This window comes from Euleptes europaea, chromosome 11 (genome assembly GCF_029931775.1).
Source record: "Euleptes europaea isolate rEulEur1 chromosome 11, rEulEur1.hap1, whole genome shotgun sequence".
In the NCBI taxonomy this organism is placed as follows: domain Eukaryota; kingdom Metazoa; phylum Chordata; class Lepidosauria; order Squamata; family Sphaerodactylidae; genus Euleptes; species Euleptes europaea.
Genome location: NC_079322.1, coordinates 55,367,670 through 55,382,173, shown reverse-complemented (window position 1 = coordinate 55,382,173; position 14,504 = coordinate 55,367,670). Strand labels below are relative to the sequence as shown.

General features: G+C 43.0%; 1 protein-coding gene across 1 annotated transcript in view; it reads left to right on the top strand.

The window, feature by feature from the left end:
• The window catches only part of CUBN (cubilin), a 157,887-nt gene extending 144,934 nt beyond the window's left edge, over positions 1 to 12,953 (top strand). The window contains 7 exon segments of the mRNA XM_056857098.1: positions 1,457 to 1,619; positions 2,458 to 2,666; positions 5,598 to 5,754; positions 5,855 to 6,033; positions 6,964 to 7,129; positions 9,348 to 9,583; positions 12,846 to 12,953. Coding sequence (XP_056713076.1) covers positions 1,457 to 1,619; positions 2,458 to 2,666; positions 5,598 to 5,754; positions 5,855 to 6,033; positions 6,964 to 7,129; positions 9,348 to 9,583; positions 12,846 to 12,953 — 1,218 coding nt within the window.
• Positions 12,954 to 14,504: the final 1,551 nt, after the last annotated feature.

The window sequence follows — 14,504 nt, the reverse complement described above, 5'->3', positions numbered from 1 at the left end:
AACTAATACCACCAGTGATCAACAACGCCACTAACTGTTTTCCATTGTGAAACACAAGCATATGAGGCAAAGCCATAGATTGATTCGCATGTAGCACCCTCAGAGGCTGATTCTCTGTCATGCAGTTTCATTGCTCGTCAGACAAGAATGTCCAGAATACAAGAGCGAATATGGATTATTTTTTGACAAAACAAACACAAGTACAGAGAAGACAAAGAGACAGTAATGGGAGGGCATGAAGATGTGGACCGGCAAGCATACAGCCACAACAGTTATGGATAGGGCTGTCAGTGCCCTGGTAAGGACAGGGGATCCCCCATACCCAATGCCTGTCATTGCTCTGAGTGGTAGCAAGAGGAAAATAAGAAGATATCTTGCAATGCCAACTGTGGCATCATGTCACTTTGGGTACAAACCATATGTGAGATAGGGCTGCTTTAGGAATCACCAGAATCTCTAACGTTAGCATAGAGTTTCCGTCAATTCCTAGAGTTATCTATGTCATGTATGTTTTTTTTTTACCGGAACTGACATGGCACCACAGGCGGTGTCATGGCCCCCCTTATAGCCCCACCCACAGCCCTCCCACTGATTATGGAAAAACATGTGGGAACACAAGGACTTTGTAATGTGGGAATCAGCCACTTCCTATCCTAAAGCTTCACAAAGGATCAAGTGAAGCTGGGGGTGGGTGGGGGGATTCGGGAGTTTCAGACTACTACGCTGCAGGCCCGGTTGCAGCATTTTTAAAACACTTTAAAATAGCAGTGGCATCCATGGGTCAGACCCATGGACGCTGTCATGTCTAGTTTGACCCTAAGTGTTCTGTTGAAATTGGCTATTTTATATGAGATTATCAGGGCAGACCATTCCTGAAGGAGGGGTAGAAAGACGGCGGCCCGCCTCCACAGCGGTTTCGCAGCCAAAAAATAAACCTTTAAAATGTATTTTTCTTTAAAAAAAAAAAAACACCACCACGAAACTCCTTCATGGAGTTACATGGGGGTACACCAGCTATTTTGCTAGCATAGCAACGCTGCAGCATAGAGGGGCATTCCCGGGCCGAAACGTGTGTGAAAGCTGACTAACCTCAGCTCCGCCTCTGGGAACATCTCGGGAACACCCCACCCCCAACGCAGGTGTGGGTACCCACTTCCAGGTTTTTGCTGCCCATGCGGCCGTGCCAACAGTCGAGGCCCATGCTGCTGCATCACTCTGAGGAGCCAGCATAAGTGCCCACACACCGCCATCCATGCCACTTTATCACGGCGCAGGGTTACACCAACTCCTGTGGCGCTTTGGCTCCTGCCTTCAGGATTGCACAGTTAGAAATTATATTAGATTTGAATCTGTAAATTTCATCCCTCTTTTTGATCACATCTGCTCAATTTTCATTGTGCACATCACACATGTTATACCGTATTGACACTGTTTGGGTTTTCTGTTTCCCCTTTAGCTGTATGATGGCAGTAATGGAAATGCCACTTTAGCGGGCACATTTTGCGGCTCCAACATTCCAGCTCCTTTTCTTTCTACTGACAGCTTCTTGACTATTAAGTTTGTCACTGACAGGTTTATAGAAAGAGCAGGTTTCACTGCTACCTACACTATGGTGGATAGTGAGTATAATTTTTTTATTTAAAGATGACACAAAACAAGTCAATGTTCCTTTATCTTGTATGACTTCACTGAGCATCTCACAGCTAATGAAAAGTAGTTATAGAGTTTAGACATGTCACTTAGAAAGCTAAAGGCCGCAGTGAAAGCAGGTTTTCCTGCGTAGAAAAAAATTCAGTGGCCCAGATCAGCCCTGAGAGAAGACCCAACATACCCTGACCTGACTGGAACCTGGTGGAAAGGGAAAGTGCCCTTAAAGTTGATTGGGGAGAGGAGGCTTGGGGAGGTCTGAGGCACAACTTGGTGGGATATGGTTGAGACTGGGCTATGGGTAGCATGGCCAACTTCCAGGAGGAGCCTGGAGATATCTCAGAATTACAACTATCTCCAAACTACGAAGATCAGTTTCCCTGGAGGAAATGGCCACTTTGGAGGTTAGACTCTATGCCATCATACCCCAGTGAGGTCTCTCTACTTCCCAAACTAACCTTTCCCCAGGCTCCACCCCACAAATCTCCAGCAATTTCCCAACCCAGATTTGACAACCCTAGCTATGGGTATACTAGTGTAGGTCAATGTGAAATGGTATGGTGTTTCAAGTATTTTAACAGAGAAATTATTCAAATCTTTTGCATGGATAAAGATAGAATTTATTCATTTTGAATTTGTACAGCTAGTTTTCTTTCCTCATTGCTTTTACCTGAAAGTGTTACTGATCTGAACAAAACATACTTCCAAGCAAATGTTGTTTTAGGGCTACAGCTTAAGATGGTGAATTGAAGTACAAAGTGTCTTTTACACCAGCAAACCTTATTAACTGGCTGTTGTTGTTCATAACAGGACTGTGTGGAGGTACATATAATGCAACTTCTGTCTCCCAAACTGTGACATCACCCTACTTTCCACATGCCTATCCTCCATTTACTGTCTGTAGATGGGTAATTGATGCCCCTCCTGAACAGCAAGTCAAGCTAGTAGTACAGGAATTCCACCTCCATTCCAGTCAAGACTGCTCTCGGAATTATCTGGAGCTCCAGGACTTCCCACTGGTAAGTCATTCATATCATAAAATTTATTGCGGTCTTTGACCAGTATAATCACTGGTAAGTCATTTAGAGCAGCATTTCTCAAAAGTGGATCACAAAGGTTGTGACTGTGGGTCGCAGACATTTGCAGCTGGAGACTGGAACAGTTGTGTTTCCTCATTATCTAAGCCTTGGATCTTTTAATGCTACTGGGGTAGGCAAGAGAGTGAGGAAAGGGCAGGGCCTCAAGTCCCCTTTCTGAGGGGCGTGTTGTGCTTGCAGCTCCTTGTCAATCCATGAGTTGACACAGCCTGTCGCATTAGCCCTTCCCTCTCCACAATGGCGAGTAATGCTGAGAAGCGCTTGCAGGACCTTTGCAGGCAGGTGAGCAGTCCAAGGTGATAAATTTCAGAAAGGGGGATGTGATTGGAGGTTGTTCTTGTCATTATTGGACGATCGTAATGCTCTGACTGTCCCCTCTTCCCTTTCCAAACAAATTTCCATTGGTTAGCCTGGAGCTTTTTTGATAAATCGCCTTTCTTATTCTTTTAAGAGCTGCTTTAAAGGATTCTCTGCCTTTCCATTTGGTCGGAAGCTTGTCTGTTGAATTTCTGCCTGTGGTGCAACTATTTAAAACCCAGAAACCCTGCCAAAAATGTTGGCTGTACTCCAAAATCTACTTTTTGGCAGCCATTATGGGAATTAGTTTTCTGCTCTTCAGCTCAATCCAGAGAGATCTATTGATTCACTGACTCCCCTTTAAAGAGTATGTTGGACACACTCCCACCCAGAGAATTAAATGAACACAAAAATACCACAAGGATATTTTTATTTAAAGCTCTGAGAATGGATTTCTCACTTCAACCTACAGGTGGAAGTGGGACTACACATTAAATGGGGGAAAGTGTGGTGCATATCAGATCAGGACTGGGTCAAATCCTCATTCTGCCATGAAACTCATGGGGTTACCTCAAGATGGTCAGACTGACCTATCTAACTGAGCTTTTTTGAGGATAAAATTTATACTTCCCTGAGGTCTTTGGAGTAACGATGGGATAAAAATGTGATGGACTGTACAGCATATTTTGAGGTTGAATACCCTCAAATGGAGTACCAGGTGTTACTCAAATCTGCACACGCGTGTCAGGGCTGTAATGTGCAAAAGTGTCCCCTTGCTACCACCGAACAAACGTGTATATTGAGTATTCAGTACTTGGGACTGTTAGCCTATGTATACCAAAGTTCAGGTTCAGACCAAGACTCAAAGAATGAGAGGAATAAGACTCTTAAACAGAAGGGGTTTTTTTATTTAAAATTGTAATTGGTCTAAGCAATATGGCAGAGCAGAAATAAATTACAGAAAAGAAGACTTCAGATAACTACCACACAAAACCTTCCCCTAGCAAAAAAAATGCCTACCTACTACGGAATGAAACTGAAAGGAGGGAAAAGAGACATAGGAGCCTGCTCCTGGAGAGAAGAGGGAGGGGTTGTCCTCATCAGTGAAGAAGCAGCATTGGGAGTTGAAACTGACCAGGCAGGAGAAGGAGGCGCAGAGACAGGTCTGCAGAGCAAAGAAGTGGGAGGCCAACCGTGAGGCTGGGGTAACAACATGAGCCCACAACCAGCTACTAAAAATGGGGATAAGGGGTAACTTCTTATACCCTTTTGCTGAGACTGAGGAGGGGTCGGGGCATTGGCACTGGAATGTTGGGATAATAAAAATGCTTCGAGGATGTCCAAGCCCGAAAAGAAATCCTTTGTCTTTACTGTGGAGGGGAGTCTTCCGCTTTTGCATTGAGAGTATCAAAAAGGTTCCCTTGGGGAGATTTGACAGTTAGATATGTAAGTATCGCTGGCGGGGCTCTCCTTATGATTGAGGAGGTACTGGAACTTTGAGATTGGGAGGAAATTGATGGAATCTGTCCCATTGCTTATTGTTTTTGGAGATCTGGGTCATTAGTTAGGATCAAATTAACTGGGAAGAGGCTCCAAGGTCCTTGGGGAAAATGGCCTTTGACTGAATCCGTCTTAGGGTAGGTATTTGCATGATTGATAGAGGAGCTGCCCTGTATTCCTTTCCACCTTAGTATGACTCACTGCCTTTTGATATCCTTTAATTCAGACTCCATCTATAATTTCTAGGCCCACACTAAGGTGTACATGTGTACAGAAAAAGGGGCAACAAGCCACGACAAAAATGGGGGTCCCCTGGGGTGAGGGCCTTGGGGGCATCACAGGTTATGTTTCAGGTAACAGTGATTTGTGTAACAGTATGCTTTTAGAATAATTTTTTATAATTTACAAAGCTATAACGTGCAGTCAAATGGTAGCATTCTGACATTCCCATAAACAATAACTTTTAAGTACAATAAATATTTTAGCAAGTTCCACATTAATATGGGTGTTAAGTAAATGTTTGCTTGGATGCCTCAAGAAATGGTTACAAAATAGGAAAACTTGCAATTAAAATGTATGACACCAATGGCTGCAAAAGACGTAAAGTTCAAAATCCATGTGAAAATAAATTTTTGGGTCACCATACCAAGTAAATTTGGTCTTGTGAGTCACCAAAAAAGTTGGGAACCATTTATTTAGAAAGCAATCCTATGCAGGTCTACTCAAAAGTAAGTTCTGTTTTATTCACTGGAGACCCAGGAAAGTGCTTTTAGGATTGCTGCCTTAGCCCTACTGGAGGATTGTTAATAAAATGGGTTCTGCTGAGTATTGTTGAATGCTAAGGATGGTTTGCGGGTTCCCAGTCTGACTTCGCAGTTAGGGGTTCCCAGTCTGATTTCCAAAGGTCTACCAGATTTTTGTCTGGGGAGATTTCCTCATTGGCAGAAACTCTCAATTTTCACTGTCGAACTTTGCTATGGAAGAACTCTCTCCTTGGATTCTGTATGCTAATATTAGAGTGCATGGTCATCTGTTAACTTGTACTTTATATTTCAGAGCAATCAAGAACATGCTAACCGTGTCCACAGGTTCTGTGGAGCCGAAAACTTTACGATTCCTGAATTTTATTCTTACCGACGAACTGCCATTATAATTTTCAGATCAGAAGCTTATATGACTAACAATGGACTCAGCTTCTCCTATAAAGCTTCAGGTAAGATTTAACACAATTTTTATATGTGCATGACTTTTTTTTTTCTTAAAATGCATGATAAAGAGCTAAACTGCATTTTGGTTTTTTCCCTCCCTAACAGGCTGCAGCAGGGAATACAATCAGTCATTTGGCTACCTGAAAAGCCCAGGCTGGCCTGATTCTTATCCTAATAATTTGAATTGTACCATTATTCTACGAGCCCCGGAAAATCACACCCTCTCTCTCTTTTTCACTTCTTTTAATCTAGAGGACTTTGGATGTCAGAATGACTTCTTAGAGGTATGCCACCATCATGTGCTTCTTAGGACTTTTTTCAGGATTTTGCTGTCACTTTCATCTTCCCCTTTAATTGTCAGCAGGGACCACTGTTTGCTGTTCTTTTACCTTGTCATGACACTTAGCTCGCTCTCGTGATTTTGGGGAGGCAGGGTGGAAGGTCCTGTTGGTTTCTCAGTGCCCCTACATTTTTCCTAATATTGCTCAGAAAATCATTGAGCCAGCAGGTAACAGCCCACGTTCTCTGTACAAATGAAATGTTTAAAGTGAAAATCCACTGACATGAAAGGCCTTGAGACCACAGAACTGTCAAAAAGGTTCAACTAGAATGGCAAATAAAGTTCTGACCAAAGGAGGGACCTGTAGGAGAATGAGGTAGACTATCATGCCAGGCTGAGTTATTCCTTAGTCTCTGGCATACATACTAACAAAAACTTTCCAGCTCCTTTTTACCAACAAGGAGACTCCATTGCTCAGTTTCCTGCAACAGTCTGCCCTGGTCACCTTTGACAGTGGTTATGTATATGTTACATGTTTATCCTCTCCATCTTCCACAGAGCTCATAGAAGTATACATGACACTACTACCCTGTGCCAATACATGGCTGTTTTATTATTCGCTTTTTATCTTGCCCAGCTCCCATTCTAGCCTGTGATGTATATTAGGCAGAGAGTTGCTGATCCAAAACTCCTTTATCCTAGACCAGCTCACAAATCACTTCACCACACAAAGCTGGGTCTAATATCTTGCAAGTCAGCATGGCCCCATTATAACAAAGGCTTTGTAATAATCACCCCTTCAAATGGGATGGTGGGGGGGAATCTGCTTCAATAGTGATACACCTTTAATGAATTCATCAGGGTAAGTTGCGGTGCTGTTTCTTCCTTAACAGTCCTGCTGTTGGTAACAAAAGCTTTGTGTGCTCTTTTCAAGGTCAGAAATGGTAGCGATGCAAGTTCTCCGCTGCTTGGCAAATATTGTGGAAGCACCCTACCTAACCCTGTCTTTCCTAGAAACCATGTTATATATCTAAATTTCATAAGTGATGTCTTACTTTCTCGTCATGGATATGAGATTTCCTGGACTTCATCACCAACAGGTACTAACATTTGCTTTCAACTCTATTTTTCTATTTAAACCTGACATTTGGCCTTAACAATGCCCTCAGGGTAGGTTAAAAACTATAAACATCATAAATAATGAGTTATAACAAACAAGGAACAATTAACTAAAATACAACCAACTAAAGCAATAGAACAATTTTTAAAAAAGAGAGAAGAATTTAACATTATGATGTGTAGGGTTGCCAGCTCCAGGTTGAGAAATACCTGGAGATTTTGGGGGTGGAGCCTGGGGAGGGGGGGTTTGGGGAGGGGAGGAGAGGAGAGGGACTTCAGCGGGGTATAATGCCATAGAGTCCTCCTTCCAAAGCAGCCATTTTCTCCAGGTGAACTGATCTCTATTGCCTGGTGATCAGATGTAATAACGGGAAATCTCCAGCCATTACCTGGAGGTTGGCAACCCTAATGATGTGTCAGAATTAACATTCTCTGAATACTGTTCTGAATAACAGAAAGAAAAGGTAATTTCTGCATAGTAAGAACATGCTAGCCTAGTGTTCTCCTCTAGGGAAGGAGAAAGACACCACTGCTGAGAAAGTTCTAGTTGTTTTCCAACCTGACCTTTGTCTAGGAGAGGAATCGGACAAAGCTTCTTCTTGTGTACATTTGCAAAGGCTAATGAGGGGAAAGGTGCTTTCGGTAAAAAAAACTAGCAATGTTACTGTCCAAAAGTTTTCTTGTGAGTGAGGGTTAAAATTAAGTTTTTCAAATGGCATTGAACATTGCTTGGTTCAAGCAGAAGTGAACATTTGATTGTATTGGTGTTTTTTTAAGCCTTGCATTGTAGACTAGCACTCTGGAGAAAGCAGATTTCCCATGAATGAAATATCAAAAACACTATCTTCACAAGATAACAATCATTATAGCACTTGGTGTTTATCATCTCATAAATGTTTGTGTGTGTGTGTCAAGTGCTGTCAAGTTGCAGCTGACTTATGGCAACCCAGTATGGTTTTCAAGGCAAGAAACTAATATATGTTTATCATATATTAAAAATCACAGTTGAGTATAGTGTCTTTCTTTATCCGTACCAAGTCCCTCATTGTCCTCATCTGGTTCCAAATTTTCTGGATCCACCTGCAAGTATGTATAGAGACCCCTTCCTCTCATAAAAGTTAGACTTCAAACACCTGGCAACCTGAGTAGAATGAATCTGAACATGGGCAGAGTATCTTTTACTTGTTTTGCCATTGCTCTTTCACTGTCTCAGCTAACATACAGCCTTGTTATCAAAAATATGACACCTCTCTGTTATAATAGTAGTCACATCAAAATCCAACACAGATGGGCATTCAGTAACCACAAATGCAGTGTAAATTTTTCATATGTACCGTATTTTTCGCTCCACTAGACGCACCTGACCATAAGACGCCCCCCCCCCCAGCTGACTGTCGGGGCGGGAAAAGCCGGCTTGCGCTGGAACGACCGAGCTGGCTCTGTGTGCTGGCTGGGGCGCACAGACGCACCCAGCCGGCTCTGTGAGCCACCCCGCTTCCCAGCTGGGAGGTGGGCGGGGCGCACAGAGCCGGCTGGGCGCGCTGGAACGGCGCAAGCCGGCTTTCCCCGCCCGCCTCCCAGCGCGCCCAGCCGGTTCTGTGCGCACATTCACTCCATAAGACGCACAGACATTTCCCCTCACTTTTGAGGAGGAAAAAAGTGCATCTTATGGAGCCAAAAATACGGTATTCACACATTACCCATCAACTAAACCTACAATAGAAAAATCACATACAATCGCTCAGTTCATATTAAAGTATCCTGCCAATGATCAGAACACTTCTCACTGTGTGCAAGTTCAGAATACACAACATATATAGTCCCAAATAGTTCAACTTGTCATTCCATGGGAGTATGCAGACTTATTCAGAAGGAAGACGGTTCTCTCGAGTTCCTCCATTTTGATGTCCTTCGTCAGTTCCACTTCATAAAGCTCCCCTTAGTCTTGAACAATTAATTCCTCAAACTGCAGTTTACTGCATGCTTTACACTTGCTCCGTTCCACCCAGGGATGCAGTAATCTGCAGTTTGAGGAATTAATTGTTCAAGACTAAGAGGAGCGGCACCCTAATGAATCATGTTTGAGAAATATCCCCAACATAGCAAGAGCACCTTCAATACTGCTTACTTTATTGCTGCACTGTGGATACCCAATCAGAAAATGCAAATATAACTGAGCCTTGCATTCTTTGTTTCCAGGATGTGGTGGCACCTTATATGGTGAGGCTGGTTCATTAACTAGCCCAGAGTACCCAGCATCTTATCCTAATCAGACAGACTGTGAATGGGTCATCAAAGCCCCCAAAGGACGTATTGTCACCATAAACTTTGTTTTCATCAGTATCGATGACCCAGGTGATTGTACTAGGAACTATTTGATACTCTATAATGGACCAGACAGTAGCCATCCACAGATCGGACCATACTGTGGAACGGTAGGTTTTAATTATTTGTGTTTGTCAGTATGTGGGATTATGGTGTGATCAAAACTGAGTTTCTTGGGCCAGTGACAGCTGGTGAGTTAGGGCTGCAGTTTTTAAGCATTTTTCCCTTCTTCACACCAGGACTTCTATGATATTTACAAAGAGTGCCTTTAAACATCTGCAGAGTGCCATGGTCTTCCCATTAACAAATATGAAATTTTTTCATACCCATGGGTGAAAGAATAGCTTGCATGTGGGAGGGCATCTATGGATTCCAGACATAGGTGAACCCCAACTCTTTTGGGGTAGCTATTAAGCCATAGCACAGGGCAGACCTTCTTAATTAATTCAGATTTTTTTCGGGGTGGTGGTGGTGGTAACACATACACAGAAACAAGAAGTTCATCAATGGTTTTAAAATGGCATGGAAATTTGCTTCTGACTATACACATTTTCTCCCAAAAAAAAATCTCACTCCAACCTATAAAAACTCACACAATTTCTTTCTCTAAAATGAAAAAATGCTACTTATTTTAGCCACATTATAAAGATACTTAATCTAGCAGAGTTTAGCATTAAAAGAATCTGTTTTCAGTGTCTGGGCTCCATCCTGGAAATGTGAAATAATAAGCCTTTGACCATGTGCAAAGTACCTATGATACTGTATAGTAGTAAGTTTAGAATTAGCAGAACATCTTCCAAGGGGGGTTGTGTTCATGGCAATGCAACCCCAACAGAGCCTTGTGGCAGGAGCATCCCCCCCATAGCCCACAGGGGAAAGGTACCGATATGGTGGACAGGACACCCACCCCTCTCCAAGCCCCGCCCTTCTTAGGCTCCACCCCCAAAATCTCCAGTAATTTCCCAATCAGAGCTGGCCACCCTACTACATGAGGAGAGGCCCGAGGCAGGCCAAAGTTGTGTAGACATTTTACCTTCGTAAAAGGGGGAGAAAGGATGGCCCAGCTGATGGGCTACCCTGGACAGCCATCATTTTTGCTCAGACACTCCTTTAGGGCCACACCCAGAGGTCCAGTCACTGCTATCAACTCCCTTTTGCCCTGTAACCCCTGAGCCCCCCGCCTGACTGCACCACCAAGCTGTATGGCTTATCAGACGCTAGCAATGCTGTGGAACAGTGTGGGACCCAGTTTAAAACCAGAAATAAAATAGCAAACCCCAAATCTCTCCTCCCCCCCACCAACCCCCAATTCCCCAGCTGCTGTGAGGCTGTGGGAAACCTGAGTTGGGTTCAGAGAATTTTTCTTTTTTCATTGCCTTCTTAAAAAGGTGCTGCCTTGCATCCCGTAATGACTGAATCACTTCAGGTTTAGGTTACAGTGCTGTTATACAAATCTATGCACAAATAAAGCAGGAGTCCAGTGGCACTATGGAGATGAAAAGAATTTATTTCAGCATAAGCTTTTGTGAGTCAGAGCTTCAGCTGTTTTTATTTTGCCGCTACAGACTGACAAGGCTACCCATCCGGCTCTGTACTGAGTTGCTCCAGAGATCTTGTACTGACATCTAGTGGAATTTGTCTTGAAGTGTTCCTTTTCTAATGTCCCTCTTTGAGTTCCAAATATTCTTTGCTTATCTCTTTCCCCTCTTTTATGGTGGAAACCGCATCGCAATGGCTGGATAAAATTCTAGCATTCCGCCCATCAAACTGCTACTTGCAGCTCAGAATGCAAGTTTTGAACCAGTCTAAATTTTAAGCCAACAGGTTTTACTTGTGTCTTGTGCTCCTTGTAGGCAAAATGTGGGGCTTTGAATATAATGTATGCTTAGATTGTAAGCATAAGAATCTGGCTTGGTTAATCATTGTTGAGCTATGGTTCAACATCCATATTACAGTGTGTTATATGTTACAGTTATGAGCTTTGGTGTTAAACTCAATCCAGGACACACTTAATTCCTGTTGAAATCAGTGGGGGAAATGCTTACATGATGGTGTCCACATTTAATAGAACATGCCATTTCTATTACACGTGGACATAATTCACCCAAATTGAAGCACTTCCTGTCCCACTGATTTCAGCAGGAGAGAGCTAACCCTGTCCTTCACGATTAGTTCCACTAACAGGGCTTTACTGCCATTTCACCAACTTTCTGATGTTATGCTATGATCTGTCATTGTGTGCACCGCTCAATGCTGACAAGAATGGGAGTGTCCTGGCTTGTCTCGGGCCCATTAAATACATCTGTATGACTTGGGGATTGCAATCTAGTGATGGTGGTCCACACTGAGAAATATTATCTGTATGCAGAACTGCTCGGGTGTGAATAGAGAAGCCCTTGCATCTTGTGTATATCCTTATTATCCTGACGGAGTTGCCATAATAGCATCCAACTGCTCAGCACCAAGATATGACTCTCTGAATGAAGCCGTCGACAACACTGATCAGCTTTTAGCCAGGGAGAACGCCACAGCGGACTCAGGGCAGGTGCCCTGTCCCTCCCCCTTTACAAGTGCACCAGCGTGGTGTAGTGGTTAAGAGCGGTGGTTTGGAGCTGTGGACTCTGATCTGGAGAACCAGTTTCATTCTCCACTCCTCCACATGAGCGGCGGAGGCTAATCTGGTGAACTGAATTTCTTTCCCCGCCTCTACACACGAAGCCGCTGGGTGACCTTGGGCTAGTCACAGCTCTGATAGAGCTCTCTCATCCCCACCTACCTCACAGGGTGTCTGTTGTGGGGAGGGGAAGGGAAGGTGATTGTAAGCTGGTTTGAGTCTCCCTTAAGTGGTAAAGAAAGTCGGCATATAAAAACCAACTCTTCTTCTTCACTGGGAATAGCAGGAGGAGAAAGGAGCACCACGTCTGAGCCTAACACCCTCCTCCTCTTCCCTAGTTCCCATTCCACCACAGAGCTGATAGGGGCTATGACTATGAGAGGATGAGGATCAAGTTGGTTCTAGGTTCCCAAATGCTTATTCGCGCAGAGCAGGGCATCAGAAACAGAATGTGTGTTCTGGGGTAACCCACAGCTTTTTGTGGAGTGCAGAAATGGTACAGGACAAAGCCTCATTCTGGCTGGTCAGGCAGCTCTGTACTGAATAAGGACTTGGCAGCCAAGGAACCAGCTTCATTGTGGAAGGCTTCTACTCAGCATCACTGGTCCCTCTGCAAGAGCCATTGGTGCACCACTGGCTGCTGCAGGCACGCATATAATTATTTGGATCGAGTCCTTTAGTTAGGAATCATTTTCATAGAGTGGTGGTTGTTTTAAATGTGAAAAATCCTGTCTTCTAAAACCAAATCTTTTTTTTAGGACACAAACATTGATCCATTTTCTGCTGCGTCACATCAAGTATTTATCAAATTCCATTCTGAATACATAACTTTGCCGTCGGGATTTCGGCTAACTTGGAACAGCTAAAGCAATTCTCCTATGAAAATAAAAGGCATTAACTCAAAGTACTCAACTGAATTGAAAAGACTCTAAGGTTCATTACAGGAATGTAATGGTGTTCATGATGACACAATAAAATTATTTTTAGGCAATGCCATTGTTGCGTATTAAGAGTTGTTGCAAATTTGTTTGATCTCTTTGTTTTAAGAAAATATTTGCTAGTGTGCATTGTGAACTTGCACTAGATGAGAGACAAGCACTCTGAAGCAAGTTTGTCTCCCGAAATAGTCTTCATTATAGACATAAGCAGACCCAGAAAATTGAAAACAAAGATAACCTTGTACAGATGATCCCTTGTGTGTTGACTGAGTGCTCGGGGAGGGAAAATGGGCATGAATGCACTGGCTCTACCCCCCGCCCACGCAATCACCAGCTAGTGAGCACAGTGCCTACACATGATGGAATTGTCCACATGTATGCTTCCTCCCCACTTTCGGAATGTTGATCATGGGGAGGGAGCATATGCACAAATACTTCCTCTGCACATTCATACTGTGAAAACCCAGAGATCTCACAAAGATGGAGGTGGGACCTGTGAACTAATGCCCACTCTCCCCACGTACAGGGCTTAAATATAACAGTTTAAGATGAATCAAAGTCTGCTGGACAAGAACAAAGTCCAGCAGACTTTGAGTCATGTTAAATTGCCACATTTTCTATATTTAACAGCAAAGCTAGTACATTTAAAATAATAATAATGAAGACTTAAAAAAATCAACTTGCTTTGCTGTTGAATACAGAAAATAATGAAAAAATACTAGCTTCTATAACTAACTACGTTCTGATCTGAAAAACACAGGCTAGCCCGATCTCATCAGAACTTGGAAGATAAGAAGGGTTGTCCTGCCTAGTATTTAGATCAGTGGTTCCCAACCTTTTTTTGACCAGGGACCACTAGGACTTTTTTGTTCGGTGCAGGGACCCCAAGGTTCAAAATAAAAATTACAGAATTTGAAAATAAACTTTAATCATAACTGTTAGTTAAACAATAAACTTAGAATAATATTTGAATATATATATTTTATAATAGAGAACTTTTAATTGAAAATATTAATTTATTATGGGTTTATAACTTTGTTTCGCGGACCTTAATTTAGTTCTTGCGGACCCCTGGGGGTCCATGGACCCCCGGTTGGGAACCAGTGATTTAGATGGAAGACCACCAAGGAATACCAGGGTCGTGACGTGGAGGCAGGCAATGGCAAACCACCTCTGAACATCTCTTGCCTTGAAAACCCTACAGGGTCACCATGTCGGCTGCAAACTGACAGCAAAAGAAAAAGAAAGCAAAATATAAGAATATTTAATTAAAGATCCATACATGTGGTTTCGGGAGCCATACTGATTTAATATTCTAGAACATCAGTTAGCCACAACTTGTAGCTCTCCAGGCAAAACATAAGCAACCATATTTTAGCCTCTCAGGTTCTTTGACTACCCCTAATTTTTCAATTTGAGGCAAGTTTATGAAGCCCTTGGGCAGTCACTCCAAACTAGTAAACTCACTCATTTTAGTAG